General features: G+C 40.6%; 1 protein-coding gene across 2 annotated transcripts; it reads right to left on the reverse strand.

The window, feature by feature from the left end:
• Nucleotides 1-1,851: 1,851 nt before the first annotated feature.
• On the reverse strand, nucleotides 1,852-18,085 carry LOC311303547 (E3 ubiquitin-protein ligase TRIM35-like). 2 transcript variants are annotated; one of them, XM_084430066.1, is made up of 6 exons: nucleotides 17,451-18,085; nucleotides 16,378-16,473; nucleotides 9,981-10,211; nucleotides 9,881-9,903; nucleotides 9,681-9,799; nucleotides 1,852-4,483 (listed from the first exon to the last, which is right to left on the reverse strand). In XM_084430066.1, the coding sequence occupies exons 1-6, from the start codon at nucleotides 17,841-17,843 to the stop codon at nucleotides 3,696-3,698; spliced, it is 1,650 nt and encodes a 549-aa protein (XP_084286192.1). In that variant the 5' UTR covers nucleotides 17,844-18,085; the 3' UTR covers nucleotides 1,852-3,695. The 2 variants fall into 2 exon arrangements, with proteins under 2 accessions (XP_084286192.1, XP_084286191.1); XM_084430065.1 differs by having other exon boundaries at nucleotides 9,881-9,906.
• Between the last annotated feature and the right edge of the window lie 285 nt (nucleotides 18,086-18,370).

Here is an 18,370-nt window from a genome sequence, read left to right on the forward strand (position 1 = left end):
TGTCGGGATAGCTAATGCAGGAGAAAGCTTTCAAAAGAGACGCTGAAGTTTCCTGTTTTCTTCTCGACAGGTAAGTCAATGTTACTGTCTTAATTACAAGCTTTTCATTGCTTGGTTGTATACTTTATTAGTTTATATACAGTAGAACATTTATAGTTAAAAGTTAAACAGGCTCTTTGATGAATAGCAGCTATTGAGTAAAGTAGAGAAGGTCCTAAAAACAAGGTTGTAAGTTTTGTTTGATCAAAACTAACATTCGTTTGTTCGTGGTGTCAAGTTGCAGTTTGTTTGAAATAACAAACCAGTTCACCCGAAGGAAAACTCGATGAAGTGCTAGAAGCTTAGCTTTTTGGTACATAACGGCTACCGTAGATGCAACACGCACTTTAAAAAGTGAGGCGCTGTAGAGCGCTATTCGTTTGAATGCAAAATACAATTTCAATGCTAGATGGGAGAAATTCCTACTTATTGTCCCTTTAAATATTTTGTTGCATTGTAAAAAGTGTCGGTGAATAGGACGGACCTATCCGCGATCGCTCTCCATGGTTCTGACCAAAGAAGAGCGCTTTGTAATCTCCATTACGCATCATACCTGGCGTTGTCTCTTAGTGCGCTATGAAGACTCTTGACTATAACTTAACTAAAGGTATACTACCACTAAAGGTATACCATTGCTAGGCGTCTTCAGGGCTATCATCCACTCTTGAGGCAGAGGCGCTGGCGCCCTCCTAGCAACGGCGCTGGTCACCGAAAAAGATATGATACATCATGAGATGCGCAAATATGTCTGGAGACATGACATGTAAGACATGATTTTGACCACTTCAATGAGTTTTGTTTTGTAGAAAGACTCTTTTTAAAAGATTTTCGTTTTGTATAAATTGTATCTTAATTTTGATCAATGTTTTGTCAACCAATTGCCTGTATTTAAAATAAAAAGAAAATATATAGCAGACAATGTAATAAGGCGCCGCATTGATCGCATTGCACGTGAACTGAAGGGCGCCGAAACTCAGCTTGTGCCTCACAGATTTGAGAAATATAGGCTATCTATCTATTATAGAAAGCTTGACATGTCTACTTTTAAACGAAAATATTCAAAACCAAAAGAAATAGGCTCTCTGATTATGAAATCCATATGAAATATGAATTTCTCTCTGGCGTTCATGGTGAGTCCGCATCGTCAACTTCATCTTTGCAGCGACAAAGAAAACACCAGTTTATTAATAAATAATTAAATGTCTCCTTGCTATTTTAGACACATTCATAATCATTACTTTTACCAGTTCTTTGTGGCTAGCTTTAAGCGTGTGGTCGTGCGCTTGAGTGCGGATATTACAAACGCTCATTATCCTGTGTAGGCTATATAGCCTATTTAAGTAGTATAATTAAAATAATATACAGGGGCGATTTGTCCACGAATGGCTTAAATGAACAGCTACTAGTCGACTAGAATTTTTTTTAAGTCGGAGTCAGCCCTTATTCCACATATTTTCGAACCAGGAAGCAGGCCATTCTGGGTTGGGCGAGCGACCCTGCGGAATGAGCGAGCGGAGCGGACTATTCAGAAATGCGCTCTCCGCTCACGAGCTCTAGTCGGAACAAACCCGAACAACTGTCTGCTGAATTTGCGCAGAAACATCAAAAAAGACGTAACCAGCTTTTTAAATTTGTTTTTAAAACTAAACATTTAGACTATTTTAGCACAAATTATGAGCTTATTGACGATTTTTTATAGTTCTTGACAAAATTAGAACTTTTTTTTTTTTAAGAAAAGTTTTGGGTGGGCCTGTTGAAAAGTAGGTGGGCCTAGGCCCGTCAGGCCCACCCATAACGCCGTGCCTGCTCTGACACACAGGCTGACCTTAAACAGTGCAGTGGCCAATGTTATCGGTAACTGGTGTTCGGCCATCATGATGTTGATTTCCAGAAGCGTCTCACAGGATCTGTGTGTGAGTCTATTGAAAATACATTTAAATGCATTTAAAATAGCACTTAAAGCATGTTATAACACTCTTATTTAGGGAGATTTTTTTTATATATATAGGGGTACAAAACATCAAAGTTCAAGTTAATTTTATTTATATATCATATATTTTATAACAGCCACTGACTGAACAAAGTGCTTTACAGAACTACAAGATTAAGATAGTAATACCATGTAAAACAGCACAGCACAGATACAGCAAATAAGAGCAGCCTTAAGCAGGAGTAGCAAAAACATTGTCAGACTTAAAACCCCTTGCTCATCACCCCCAATTTTGGCAAGTGCTGCATACATGAAATGCCCAAAATAAAAAGGTTACTGCTCATAAGTAATTCTGAATAGAAACATAACACACATACATTTAGAAAGCCAACCCTTGAGAGTTTATAGTTCAAGACTCAAATTTAACCAGACTGTTATTAATATTGAGATATATAAGCTCAAACATATTTTGAACTAAAATAATCTAGGATCACCAGTGATCCCTGCCAGGTAAGGGGTTAAAATAAAAAATAGGAAAACAGAAATGGCAAACCAATATCAGACTCATCAATAATAAAACAGAAATGGCAGTATCAGACTTAGCTTGTGTCAACAGGGCTGCCAACTTTTGAGTTTAGCTTGGAGTGAGATCTTTTTTGGGGGGGGGGGGGGGACTAAATAGAATTTTATGAAGTTTAGGGACAACATGTTACAATGTTCACATTGTACAATGACTGGTAGTGTACAGTTTTTATTATTGCTTGACAAAAATTTCTAAATTTCATTTCCATTCTTGTGATTTGATTCCGATTTTGATTCAATATTGACTAATTTGGATACATGTTTATTTTAAATTTTATTTAAAAAAATAATCTCACCTAATGCTGTAAACATAGAGGGCATTAAATATAATGCAGTTTTTGTTATAATAACAATTATTTAATGACATAAGTAAAAATATAATAAATATGTAATATAGTGCTCAGCAAAATCTCCTCTCTAGCTATTTTTTCTATTCAATTAACAGGTCATTAAATGGCTTTCCTGAGGTAAATGTAACGTTATGTGACATAATTGTTCTCCTGCTGTTATATGGACCTCTTTCCGTGGTTGAAAAACACTAATTGGTCGATATTATGTATACTTTCGGTAAGTTGTACTGCATCTTTAAATAAAAAGTAACAGATGATCGGTTCACGTGCACTTGAACTGAGGCGCTCAGCGATCTGTCACGTCACATTTACAAGCGCCAAACATATTGTTGTCTGAATTTCGTAATAAAATTGACGGACTCTAAAGAGCTGAGAATTAGTTTAATATTAAAAGTACCTCTTTGCTCCGCAATTTTTCTGTGTGTGAGAAAATGGATGTGTGGCGTGAGAATGTGTGAAAAGTGTCAATTACGTGAGTCTCACGCTCAATGCGTGAGAGTTGGCAGCCCTGCGCTTGTGACACACATCACCATGGAGATTACTCATAATTTTAACAAGATGTCATGTTGTCTTTAGCTGTATGATGCCTTCCCGGGAAATATAACGAAGCGGTTGCCAGGACCTCATCAGACAATAATCTCAAACTAGTGCTGGATATCAGTCATGTGATCATCACGGCCCAATCACAGCCAGCGTACTGATACTCAGATCAACAGCTCTCTTACTCATGAGATATGGGTTACATACTGGAGACATGATGAAAGCAGGAAGATCCAGATCTACAGGAGTGACGTTTACTGACTATTGACCGGTAAGATCCACAGAGAGGAAGAACTCTCGAAGACTGGAAAGAGTGTGTGAGTGAAGGTGGTTGTGAATGTGTGTAGATGTGTGTTAGTTACAGGATCAGAGAACGACACCGTTCCTCCGTCATAGTCCAGATTCACTCTCACACGATCAAGCTTCTGTTTAACAAGAAAACCAGAACCTAAAGACACTCCGTACTGATTATACTGCACACTCCAGACATCCTCTTCATCCTCATCATCCTCGTCCTCTTTATCCTTGTCCTCTTCATCCTCGTCCTCTTCATCCTTGTCCTCTTCATCCTCGTCCTCTTCATCCTTGTCCTCTTCTTCCTCGTCCTCTTCAACCTCGTCCTCTTCAACCTCGTCTTCTTCATCCTTGTCCTCTTCATCCTCATCATCCTCGTCCTCTTCATCCTTGTCCTCTTCATCCTTGTCCTCTTCATCCTCGTCTTCTTCATCCTTGTCCTCTTCATCCTTGTCCTCTTCATCCTCGTCCTCTTCATAAACCACATCAGTGTAGAAGAAACCCCCTCCCTTCCTCTGTTTTGATGCTGTAGTTACTCCAAGAGTCCAGTATTCACTCTCTGTAACCTCCACATCCCAGCAGTGTGTTCCTGAGCTAAAGCCCTCTGAACCCAGAACACAGAGACAACAGTCAAATCTCTCTGGATTATCAGGAAGAGTTTGTTTGTTCCAGCTGTTTGTCACACTGGTCAGATCATCAGACAGGACGAGACGTGGATCTGCAGTGTTTGGGTCCAGAATCACAGGAGCTGATGAGACACAATCAACAGATGCTTTTATTCTGATCTTCATATAATGATCAAGACTGAACCCAACACAGATTATTATGAGTTATGACACTCGTCCTGTTGATCAAACACACTTTCCTCTGATCACTGTCAGTGCTGTTATTAGTTTCACACTCGCTTTATCATCAGCGTTTAACGGCATCAACTACAAACAATAAATATGAGATTCAGACATTTGTGTCCATCAAGAGAAACTGATACTTTGGGAAAGTTAAATAACAGTAAATCACTGAGATGTGTTGAGATTTATGATGATGATGAAGAACTGTAAGTGTGTGTCTGATCTTCAGCATCTGATCATCTTCATTTTACTGGCTCTTATAGTCTGTGTTTTGTTTTAAATTAGTTTATTATGACTGTCTGTTGTGTTTGACTTACAATCATGAATCACCTTTAACACTTCATAGCCACGCCCTAGCAACCATTGTCGAGCACCCTAGCAACCCAACTCCAAAGAGGGATATCTTCTAATCTGAATGTCATAGAGGAGTTGCGGTTGGTTTATATCATTCATACTGGCAAGCAGCCTTTGAAGTAACATCATTGGCAGCTGCCAAGCCACTCCCTAGCAACTAAACAGAGTACCCTAGCAACTGTTCAGCAAGACCCATATCTTTGCACCAGAAGATCGTAGAGACATGGTGGTTGGCTCCTTTGACTAATGCTAGCAAACAGGACTTCCATCATGTTTCACATGCTAGCAGAATAGCTACATGCTAATGGCGATTAACTAAGTGTTGAAACATGTCAATAATGCTAACTAAAATGCAGTAGCAACATTCTAATCATGTTAGCACCATGATAACATGTTAATTATGCTAGCATCATGTTAACAACTTGTTAATCATGCTAGCATCATGTTAATCATATTAGCATATTGCTAAAACATGCAAGCAACATTGTGATTGTGTTAGCATCATGCTAACAACATGCTAATCTTGTTAACATTTGGTTAAAAGCATGTTTGCAAAATACTAATCATGTTAGCATCATGCTAACAACATACTAATCATGTTAACAACATGATAAATGTGTTAGCATCATGTTAGCAAAATTCTAATTGTGTTAGATCTATCTATCTATCTATCTATCTATCTATAGCCGCTTTCCGACCGGAGGAACCTTTTCACACTTCCTAGAACTATTGGCTATAGTACCCGGATGTCAGCGTGTTCGCACCGCAGGAACTAGGAACGATTTTAGTTCTAGGAACTCCATTTGTAGGAACTAATTTAGGTCCTACTTCAGAGTAGGGTCTAAACCAGCACTATAGGAACTATCCGTGACGTTAGTGTACGCTGATGACCGAACGCACGCGGAACACCAGCACCCGCCATTTTTAAAACAGCTAGAATGTAAACACACAGATTATAGCCTATATTTACTCCATAAACTAACTATACAAACATGGAAAACAGTGATAGATGGGTCTCTAAACCTTAAATGATGAAGAGAAAATCCAACGCAACTTTGAGGGGACCAAGCCAAACATGATTATGTAGGCTAATAACTAGGGGTGTAATGATTCATCGACTACATCGATGTATCGATTTATATTCCTACGATCCAACTGGATCGATCTGTGCTCGGCAAGTTGGCTTTCCGGACGACATATATCGATCTAATATCGTTTTAAAAGGTAATGAATCGATTATATCGATACTAGGAAATAGCGCATTGGATTTAAGCACGTCAGACTTTATATGGATGTTTTTTCTTTGCACTTTTAATGATAAAGGCGTTAAACGTGACTCGATTCAGCCTGCCTATCTTTGTCGTCGTCGCCATGCGTGACGTGCCAGCAGCAGCGCGAAGACAACAGTCAAGTGGCGCAAAGTCTCTCACCTCAGATAAACAGATTTTCCTGTCCTCTCAGCCGCTGTACTGCAGGAGCGCGCACTCTTCAATCGCACGCGCAAATGCGCCGGCGCGCGCTGTATCACTTCACTAAAGTCATACGAGAATGCAACGTCGTAAATTAGTAAGTTAAGAAATAAAAGTAAAATACCAATAAATTACGTTATTGGTACGTCATGTGTGTTGCTATTTATCAGGAGCAGTTTCCATGTTTCTTTACCAGTTCTTCTAAGTATTGTGTATCATCATGGCCTAACTGTTGTTTGTTTCCATAACAAAATGCCACTTACTGGTTATTTTGTATATTTTTATATGACTGTGGTGGCTCATACCAAGATTGTATTAACACAAACTAGTTTGGGACTACTATTTAAATAGCTTAACCTCGCAGTGCCTACTGTCTATCAGTATTTGTCATATTCTTATTTTTTATTTTTTTGTTAAGTAAAGGGGGACAGAACTTGTGTGTCAACAATTTTTGTGTAAACAAATTATTATAATTATAATATAAGTATTATAATAGGCCTATAAAATTCCTAAAAAGGTGGGTCGCGGCTTGATGACCATGGGGAAATGTGGGTCCCATGGCCAAACTATTCAAAACACCATTCAATGTTGTGATAATCGTAATTAATAATCACAATTACAATTTCAAGGGAATAATCAACAATTATCATTTTTGTCATAATCGTTCAGTCCTACCTATTAAAATAAAATGTGAATGCATTTGACATTAATTTGTGTTTTACTTGTTTGTTTATATCCATAATTAATTGATACCTAATTACCTTACAAGAATTTTTGGCTAAAAAGTCACTGAATCGATTTCAAGTCAATGAATCGTTTCGGATCGTATCGTTCTAAATGAACCAATATCGTCCTTGAATCGTATCGACAACCATGAATCGCGATACGAATCGAATCGTTGTTAAAACGAATCGTTACACCCCTACTAATAACCTTTTTTCATATACTGTCTACTTTCTATAACAGTTCTATCTAATAAGATATTAAACAGTACTGTTAGACTACTGTTTGCTAACTAATAAACACAGAGAATGCGAGCATTGTTTGCTCTGGCGTTCTCAGCGCCGCCAAAATAAAGGTCCGTCGCGCCGTCAAAATAAAAGTCACCGTGCTTGCGTCACTCCCTTACCCCTCCTACCAGTTCCTATGGCCACTTGGCCAGTGCGAACGCAAACAGCAAAACCGAGTTTGGGGGAGAGTAGTTCTTAGAACTGTTTAGAAGTGGATAGTTCCTAGAACTAAGTTCCTAGAACTACTTGGTCGGAAAGCGGCTTATGTCATGAAGAGCCTCTAAAGGCCTGTTCACACCAGGACGAATTTCGCGTGAGATATTCGCCAACGTTTAACGCCTCGTGACTAAACAAAAGGCGCCAATGTGAGTGTGCACACCGACAAGAAAAACGGCACACGTAAAAGTGTCATTTTTCAAAAAACATCTCGGGTTCGTTTTTTTTGGTTTGACGCGCCGCGTCAAAAACTATCCGACCAATGAGATTGGCGCTTTTGCTCACGTGTCTGGAGCTTCTGAAGTGACAGTAAAACACAACTTGGGGGCGCTCAAACACATACGCCAAGTAGCGTCTACACTGCCGCTAGGGCTGGGCGATTTTTTCGATTTTTTCGATTAATTCAAATTTACGTTTTAAGACGATTTATTTTTTTATTAAATCGAGGTATCGCGATTTTTTTAATAAAAAAAAAAAAAATAGATATTGTAATTGCACCAATGGCAGAATAATCACAGCCGTCACCATGTTAACCCGGGACGGACCCACAATCGCCATCCCCACGCAACAGGGCCACAACGGGCGGCACGTCACCATGGTTACAGATGGCAAAGAGATGCATTTTTCATTCCTTTCCAAGTACAGGGATGCAAACAGCGCGCTTTTCGGCGCCTCCCGCTTTTTTCACGTCAGTTTGGGTGACAAATTCATCTGAAGCCTATTTCATAGCTTAATGTGAGGGACAGAAGTCTATTTACATCATTAAAGTTTACGAAAACTCGTTTTCCCTCCTCTGCGGCTGTCAGTCATTCTCCATTCAGTATTCAAACAGCGCGCGCGCCTCATCCGGTTACAGCAGCATACAAGCACGGTAAAACTCTCTCCAATATGATATTCACATTATAATGCTTGATCTGTAGAGAAAAGGCTGTGGATTTGCATAAAATGACTTTATTTTGTTGGAGTTTGTTGCTGTTTTTAAACGACTCGCGCTACCGTGTGCCTGTTAGATCACACATCACAAGGACTAAATCGGCATCAAACGCACAATAACTGGAATTTAAAACTGTGAAGAAACAAATGATCAATAAACTGTTGGACAGACAGACACTAGGATTTGTGCGCTCGACATTTCTTCGCTTTGTGCCGTGAACTTTTAAATGCGCACTTGTGCAGCGCAGTTTATTAACATGCTTTATGTTTGCACGATGGTCTACAAAGTGTTGTTTTTTTTGTTTTTTTTTACTGTTGAAAATTTGCATAACTTTTTGAGTTGACTGATGTAATGTTTACATTGGTTAAAATGGTTATTTTCTTACTATATATTCAGAAGTATTTAATGTTTCATTCAAATTGCACAATATTTACTTTCATATTTCATTCAAATCTTCTGCAAAGATATTTAACTCGTGAATTTGTTTTACATTTATTTACACCTTGTTGACCAAGTATGGCAAGGCCATTAAAAATACAATGTTCCTTAACCAAATGGTTTTTCAAGTTACTTACAAAGAGAATGTTACTTAAGTCATGTTGTTGTAATGTTTTAAGTTGACTAGTTACACAATAAAAAAAAATCGAAATCGAAATCGTGAATCGGTCAAACTTTAAGAAAAAAACTAGATTTTTTTTTTTTTGCCATATCGCCCAGCCCTAATTGCCGGGAAGAAATAAGACGAGGAAGATGCAAGGCAAGATGAATGTAGAGTTGCTGGTCTCATTGTTTTCTTTGTATGATTTTGACAAGCGCGTAAATACTTGCTCTCTTTTTCTGAGTGACAAGCGAGTGTCAGAAGCGTAAAGTTGCGCAGCGCCACCTTGTGTACCGGGGTATTTCTGTTTTACATTAAGCGCCAACTAATGTCAGGGAATGAATTTGCATGTTCACTTGGCTCATCGTCAGCGAAAATTGCTTGGGTGTGAACACAAAAAAACGTGTTGAAAAACGCTGGCGAATAACGCGCGCCGATATTTGTCCCGGTGTGTACAGCCCTTAACTCTCCACCCATCCATCATGTCCAGCTCAGATCTCCTGCTGTCAGACTCACTGTTTTGGACGATGTCCTGCATCTTCTTCCAGACTCTGAACGTCAGGTTGCCCAAGTATCGTGGCACATGAATCAAAGCTCCAGAAGCCATCTGTGGATCCGGCTGTGAGCTCTGGACTCTGGAAGAACATTCAGGAGTCAGAACTGCAGTGGCTTTGGATCAGAACCAGAGAGACCAGAGACAGGAGCAGATCACTCACCTTTCCATTGAGACTGGAAACTCCTGCTGAACAAACACACCATTTATCATCAAGAACTCAATCAATCATCAATCAATCAACCAATGACCTGAGATCAGACCTTCAGAAAGCAGACGTCACTGGCTTTCATCATCTCCTCCATGTCTTTGATTGTGTGTGAAAGAGCTGAGATGTGTCTGTTCATCTCCTCCAGCTTCTCCTTCATCCTCTGCTCCTTCTGCTCCTCTTCCTCCCTCAGTGCAGTGACTGTAGCGTGTTCTTCATCGCTGAGAAACTGATGAAGCTTCTCAAACTGCTGTTTAATCTGATGCTCTGTGTGCTCAGCTTGAGACTGAAATCACATCACATTCACTTCAATCATCTCAATCATCTCCTGTCTCTGGTCTCTCTAAAACTGTTTTAAAAACTTTTGATCTGACTCAGCATGTACATGGACCCACACACAATCGTGGACACACTCTAGATTTACTTATCAGTAAGGGTCTAAACATTTCATTGATTGTCATTAAGGATGTAGCACTGTCTGATCATTTCTGTATTTTCTTTGATATATTGATCTCTCCTGCCACTGAAGCTAGATCGGTGTCTGTCAAGAAGAGATGCTTAAATGAGAACACTAGTGTACTATTTATGAAGGCTATATCCTTAACACCAAGCATATCTGCAGACTCTGTTGATTTTCTCCTTGATTATTTTAACTCAAAAGTTAAAGGTATAATTGATGATATTGCTCCTGTTAAAGTCAGGAAGAAGAGTGGCAGACAAAAAGCACCTTGGAGAAACTCAACAGCAGTGCAAAATATGAAAAGACAAAGCAGAAAAGCAGAGCGCATGTGGCGGAAGACTAAACTTGTAGTCCATTATAACATCTACAAAGACAGCCTTCATGCTTTTAATATGGAACTAGGCAAAGCTAGACAGACTTTCTTCTCAAATATTATAAACAGCAATTTAAACAACACACACACTCTTTTTGCTACTGTAGAGAGACTGACAAACCCTCCAAGCCAGATTCCCAGTGAAATGCTCTCAGAGAACAAGTGCAGTGAGTTTGCCTCTTTCTTCTCTGAGAAAATCAGTAATATCAGAAAGGTGATCAGCACACCCTTGAGTTGCACTGAGGTTAGACAGATCAGACCACCTGAGAAAGTAGTTACTATGTCTGATTTCAAAGAAATTGATGGCAAAATTTTGGAAGAAACTGTACAGCACCTTAAAACATCAACATGCGCTCTTGACACACTTCCCACATCATTTTTCAAAAGTGTATTAAACAGTTTAGAAGCAGATCTCCTAGAAGTGGTAAATGTCTCACTTCTCTATGGAAGTTTTCCAAACTCCCTGAAAACTGCAGTTGTCAAGCCCCTCCTGAAAAAAGAGCAATCTGGATAAGACCATATTAAGCAACTATAGACCGATCTCAAATCTTCCTTTCATAGGCAAGATCATTGAAAAAGTTGTCTTCAATCAGCTGAACAAATTCTTGAGCTTGAATGGATACTTTGACAATTTTCAATCTGGTTTCCGACCGCACCACAGCACAGAGACAGCGCTCATAAAGATAATAAACGATATTCGCTTAAATACTGATTCAGGCAAATTATCAGTGCTGGTTCTACTCGACCTCAGTGCTGCATTTGACACTGTTGATCATAACATACTTCTTGACAGACTGGAAAACTGGGTGGGGCTTTCTGGGATAGTCCTAAAATGGTTCAGGTCATACTTAGATGGGAGAGGTTATTATGTGAGTATAGGTGACCATAAGTCTGAGTGGACATCCATGACATGCGGAGTACCTCAAGGCTCAATTCTTGCACCACTCCTGTTCAACCTGTATATGCTCCCAATGAGCCAAATAATGAGAAAGAACCAAATTGCTTACCACAGCTATGCAGACGACACACAGATCTACTTAGCCCTATCGCCTAACGATTACAGCCCCATTGACTCCCTGTGCCAATGCATTGATGAAGTCAACAGTTGGATGTGTCAAAACTTTCTTCAGTTAAACAAAGACAAAACTGAAGTCATTGCGTTTGGAAACAAAGATGAAGTTCTCAAGGTGAATGCATACCTTCACTCTAGGGGTCAAACAACTAAACATCAAGTCAGGAATCTCGGTGTGTCCCTAGAGTCAGACCTTAGTTTCAGTAGTCATGTCAAAGCAATAACTAAATCAGCATACTATCATCTGAAAAATATTGCAAGAATTAGATGCTTTGTTTCCAGACAAGACTTAGAGAAACTTGTGCATGCTTTCATCACCAGCAGGGTGGATTATTGTAATGGACTCCTCACTGGCCTTCCCAAAAAGACCATAAGACAGTTGCAGCTCATACAGAACGCTGAGCAGAACCAGAACATATGAACACATCGCACCAGTCCTCAGGTCTTTACACTGGCTCCCAGTTAAATTTAGGATTGATTTTAAAGTATTATTACTGGTATATAAATCATTCAATGGCCTAGGACCTCAATACATTGCAGATATGCTCACTGAATATAAACCCAACAGATCACTCAGATCACTAGGATCATATCAACTAGAAATACCAAGGGTTCACTCTAAGCATGGTGAGTCCGCTTTTAGCTATTATGCTGGAACAGCTTCCAGAGGAGATCAGATGTGCTCCTACAGTCACTTTCACATCCAGACTCAAAACACTTCTGTTTAGCTGTGCATTTACTGAATGAGCACTGTGCCAATGTTCGTCCGACTGTTTGTACTGTATTTTATTTTATTTTTTTAAACTGTTTTAATTATTCCTATTTCTTTTATTATTTTAATTTCTTCTATGTAAAGCACTTTGAATTGCCATTGTGTATGAAATGTGCTATATAAATAAACTTGCCTTGCCTTGCCTTGCCTTGCCTTGCCAATCGACACACATCATTAATGTCCAAGATAAACTCTATTATCCTAAAATTAAAGCTGATTTCATTACATCTATTTCTAGTCATTTGGGTCTCAGTCTACTGGCCCTGACTGAGACCTGGATCAGACCAGAGAACACTGGCTGCCCTCTCCACTAAATTCACTTTCTCACACACCCCTCACCTGACTGGTAGGGGTGGTGGTACTGGTCTGCTCATCTCAAACGATTGGAAATTTGATCATTTACCACCTCTGTGTGAACACAGCTCATTTGAATCACATTCAATTACTATCACTAGCCCTATTGATATCCATTTTGTAGTTGTATATCGTCCCCCAGGGCAGCTTGGCTGTTTCTTGGAAGAGCTTGATGTGCTACTCTCATCCTTCCCTGAGGATGGTACTCCTCTAATAGTTCTTGGAGACTTCAACATCCACCTAGAAAAGCCTCAGGCTGCTGATTTCCACACTCTGCTCGCCTCATTCGACCTCAAGCAAGTATCTGCTGCGGCTACTCACAAATCAGGTAACCAATTAGACCTTATCTACACACGCTACTGCTCCACTGACCATACACTGGTCACTCCACTGCACACCTCAGATCACTTCCTCCTCACTCTCAACATCAACCTGCCACAGAACACAACACACACTCCTCCACAGGTCACCTTTCGGCGAAACCTACGCTCACTCTCACCCTCTCGCCTCTCCTCTTTGGTCTCATCCACACTTCCTCCACCTGATCAGCTTTCAACACTAGATACTAACAGTGCAACTGATAATCTTTTCTCCACTTTAACATCCTGCTTGGACACCTTCTGCCCCCTGTCCTCCAAGCCAGCCCGCACCACACCCTCTGCCCCCTGGTTATCTGATGTTCTCCGGGAACATCGTTCGAAACTCAGGGGTGCAGAGAGGAAGTGGCGCAAATCGAAAGATCCTACTGACCTTGGTCTTTATCAGTCCCTCCTCTCTTCCTTCTCTGCTAATATCTCTACTGCTAAAATTACTTACTATCACAACAAAATTAACAATTCTTCAGACTCGCGCATGCTTTTCAAAAACTTCTCCTCTCTTCTCAACCCTCCTCCTCCTCCTCCTTCATCAACACTAAAAGCTGACGATTTTGCTACATTCTTTATAAATAAAACAACCTCCATCAGCGGCCAATTTACCAATCCACAAACTGACACACACACTTTTCCAGGTAATACACACTCTCTACCCTCCTTCTCTCTACTTGCAGAGGCAGAAGTCTCCAATCTCCTCCTTTCCAATCGCACTACCACCTGTCCGCTTGATCCTATTCCCACTAACCTACTTCAAGCCATTTCATCCTCAGTTGTACCCACACTCACACACATCATAAACACCTCTCTTCACACTGGTACCTTTCCCACAGCATTTAAGCAGGCTCGTGTACCCCACTGCTTAAGAAACCCAGTCTAAATCCAGCACATCTGGAGAATTACAGACCGGTATCTCTCCTTCCATTCGTCGCGAAAACACTTGAACGAGTTGTTTTCAACCAGATCTCTTCCTTCCTTACACAGAACAACCTCTTGGACAACAATCAATCTGGTTTCAAACACGGACACTCAAATGAGACGGCCCTGCTCTCAGTAATTGAAGCTCTGAGACTGGCAAGAGCAGCCTGCAAATCCTCAGTTCTCATCCTGCTGGATCTGCTGCCTTTGACACAGTTAACCACCAGATCCTCCTGTCAATCCTAAAGATGAAGGGCATCTCGGGAACCGCACTCCAATGGTTCAAGTCTTACCTCTCAGGTAGGTCCTTTAGGGTATCATGGAGGGGTGAGGTGTCTAAGACACAACATCTAGCTACTGGAGTGCCTCAGGGCTCAGTGCTGGGACCGCTTCTCTTCTCCATCTACATGACATCACTAGGATCTGTGATTCAGAAACATGGCTTTTCCTATCACTGCTATGCTGATGACACACAACTCTACCTCTCATTCCAGCCTGACGATCCGACGGTAGCTGCTCACATCTCAGCTTGCCTGACAGACATTTCTACTCGTGGTCCAGGCCAACCCCACGCTTCACCACAACTTTACCATTCAGCTAGACTCGTCATCCATAACTCCATCTAGGTCAGCCAGGAACCTTGGTGTGGTAATTGATAATCAATTGAACTTCACGGATCACATTGCTAGAACTGCTCGGTCCTGTAGATTTGCCTTGTACAACATTAGGAGGATCAGGCCCTTCCTATCAGAACATGCTAAGCTCCTTGTCCAAGTGCTTGTTTTATCCAGACTTGACTATTGTAACGCTCTCCTGGCCGGTCTTCCAGCTTGCACAGTCAAACCTCTGCAACTGATCCAGAACGCCGCAGCTAGAGTGGTCTTTAACCAGCCGAAAAGGGCACACGTCACTCCTCTCCTCACAAAATTGCACTGGTTGCCAGTTGCCGCTCGCATCAAATTCAAGTCACTGACGTTTGCCTACAGAACAACCACTGGTTCTGCTCCCTTTTACTTTAACTCTTTACTTCAGACTTACGTGCCATCCAGGAACTTGCGCTCTGCAAGTGAACGGCGTCTTGTGGTGCCATCTCAAAGAGGTACAAAATCTCTTTCTCGGACCTTTACCATGACTGTTCCCTGCTGGAGGAATGATCTGCCAATCTCACCCAGAGCGGCTGAGTCCATAGCCACTTTTAAGAAATGGCTGAAGACGCTTCTTTTTCGACAGCACTTGATCCAGTAATACTAACACTTTATCTACTACTCTATTCTATTCTATTCTGTTCTATAACTATATAAAAAAAATATATATAAAAAAAAAGTTGCGTTAGATTAAACTGAGAAGGGTCATAGCACTTGCATTTTGTTGTCCTACTGTTAGTTTAACTACTTCTATTGTTCTCATTTGTAAGTCACTTTGGATAAAAGCGTCTGCTAAATGAATAAATGTAAATGTAATGTAATGAATATCCGACATAAAACAGATCCAGAAGCAGATTGCTGCTCATCATTTACAGAAATAATAAACTATTATCCATTATATCAGATCATAAATTGAGCGTCAGCGTCAGTTCTGGAAGGCCAGGTAGTCAAGACGCTGCTAATGCTATTTGCTAACAACACTGTCCCGTCAGCTGATCTGCTTTCAGCTGAGCTGCATTAGCTGGTTAACTCCCCTCGCTGCTCAATGGCCAAAGCTCAAACAAGGCGCCCTATTTAAAGCACATTCAGTTTGCTCATACATGCTTGCTGCTCGCTCCTGCTGCCCACCACCTCCCCAGCTCCTCCTTATGCATAACGTGGCATTTGCTTTATGTCATGTTGCCTGCTCTGTTCACAGGGGGATATTTTAGCTCTCACAGTCCTAAACTGTGTGAACGTTCCCTAATGCTGCTGCTGTCCTCTGACTCTCTGCTTTTTCATGATGCTCATGAAAGGTCAGAGGACTCCCTGAACAGAGCCATACCGCCAAATTTCAATTCAGGAACATGAACTTGTTTGCAATCTATTCAATAAAAATTCTTAAATTATTTTTATTGTCTGTGTGTTCTTGACTTAATGGACCTGACAGAACTGTATATAGTGATCCAACAGCTGTAATGAAAATGACTCTCATTTCTGTTTCCTCACCTTGATGTGTCGAACTGTTTTCTCAATCTCTGCTTTCATTTTTTTATTGTGTTCAAGTTTCTTCTGTAAGGACTTCAGTGCTGTATTGATCTCCTCCTAGAATTGAACAAAAATACATAAAACACCAGATTACAGTGAAGAGAAGACAATACAGTGACGATCATATAATGCAGTGAAAGAGTATTTGCCCCCACCCTCCCTTCAACAAAGAATAAAAAGACATGACCCTCCCCTATTTTCCTCCGGTTGCCCCTTCCATAAATACCGAACGATCCCTAATGCAGTGAAAAAGTATTTGCCCCCATCCTGATTTCTTGTTTTTGTGTACTAAATTGATTCAGAAATTGCAACATGAGTAAACACAAAGTACAGTTTGTAAATGACAATGTTATTTATTGAAACAAAAAAGTTCTCCAATACCAACTGGGCCGGCGTGAAAATGTATTTGCCCCCCGTAGTTACTAATTCCTCAGATCTATGAAACTGCATTTATAATGTAGTTCAGCTGGACTAAACACAACCAGTCCTGATCACTGCAGCTGTTCAATCAGATCAACCCTGAACACTGAAGCCTGATTGGTTCACGTCTGTGCGCCTCTACAGACAAACGGCTTTTCAGCCGCCAAAACGGACGGAGCCGACTGCATATTTAAGTCGCGCTGAAAACTAATTTCATCAGGATTTTTTCACCTCGTTTTTCAGAACGATGAGCTTTGTAAAAATCAACGCGTTTCAGAAAGGCGAGGCATAGAGGAGCAACAATAAAATTATTAAATATTACAATAATTACTTTTTTGAACCTAAAACCACGTAAGGCTATTGCATTAAACCAAATACACGGAATAATGTTCTTTTCAGAACTGTCACATGACCCCTTTAAAAGAGCAAATTTGAGTGACATTTGTTGCAAAAACCAATCAGGCTTCAGTATTCAGGGAAAAACTAAGTTTTCCTCATACGACAGTTACTGATGCAGTGCTCATGATCTCAGGGAACCGAGGATACGTTAGTAACCGGAACGATCTGTGTTTATGACTCGTCTTTACATGTGAATCAAGAAACATTTGTCTTACCTTATGTGATGAAACCACTTCACTGATGGGTCTGAATTTATGATTGTCATGTTGTTTTGAATCTCTGCACACGATACACACAGGCTGTTTGTCCTCCAGACAGAAGAGTTTGAGTTTCTCACTGTGTAAACTGCAGATCTCCTCAGACCCGGATGAACGCCTCTCCCTCAGGAACGACTCACACAAGTTTTTTAACACAAGACTAACTGGAGGATCAGATCTTGAGGATCTTCTCCTGCAGACAGGACACTCCTGAGATCCCTTGGTTCTCCAGAACTGTTGAAGACACTCTTTACAGAAACTGTGACTACAGGATAAAAGAACAGGAGCCTTGAAGATTTCACAGCACACAGGACAAGAAAGCTCTTCTGCAGAGACATTTAGTGAAGCCATTTTCACTGTTTGATCTCCTCCAGCAATCTAAACTTTACTTTCACTTTCTGAACAACGGTTTAAAAAACAAATCACCATGAGAATCACAAAGATCAGAAGCAAACTTGCTCAGAAAGAAACTTCTCAAATTCTTCTGTAAAGTTTTCCCCTTCGTACTCCACTGATCGCTGATTCTTTATTGCTTTTGTCGAGACAGTCAGTATGGCAGAAAAGAGAAATAACAAGTCCTCCTCTTCCTGGTTAGTGTTGTAAGAGGTGGAGCTGCTGTGATGAAACAGGTCAAAGAACAACATCAGTGTCCTGTACCATGATGAACAAACTCAGGGTTACAGGATGAGTTGACCAAACCAAACCAATCCAGCCTGGCTTAGTTGGTACCATGATGCTGTTCATCAACATTCTCTGTCAGCTCGGCTTTGATCCCGAGTTTAGGAGTTTAGGAGTGACATCAGTAGCGAACAGCCAATCACAGGCTGAGAAAGAGGGAAACTGAGGTTCATTTCTCACGAGAGAAGCAGCGCGATTCA

The sequence above is a fragment of the Rutilus rutilus genome (genome assembly GCF_951802725.1).
Source record: "Rutilus rutilus genome assembly, chromosome: 14".
In the NCBI taxonomy this organism is placed as follows: domain Eukaryota; kingdom Metazoa; phylum Chordata; class Actinopteri; order Cypriniformes; family Leuciscidae; genus Rutilus; species Rutilus rutilus.

Excerpts from the sequence above, each read along its gene's own strand:
- LOC311303547 (XM_084430065.1), bottom strand. The coding sequence starts at position 17,843 with ATGGCTTCACTAAATGTCTCTGCAGAAGAGCTTTCTTGTCCTGTGTGC. Across the intron at positions 10,212-16,377 it reads AAACAGTTCGACACATCAAG|TCTCAAGCTGAGCACACAGA; the intron begins GTGAGGAAACAG and ends ATGTGATTTCAG. Across the intron at positions 9,907-9,980 it reads GTGACGTCTGCTTTCTGAAG|CAGGAGTTTCCAGTCTCAAT; the intron begins GTCTGATCTCAG and ends GTGTTTGTTCAG.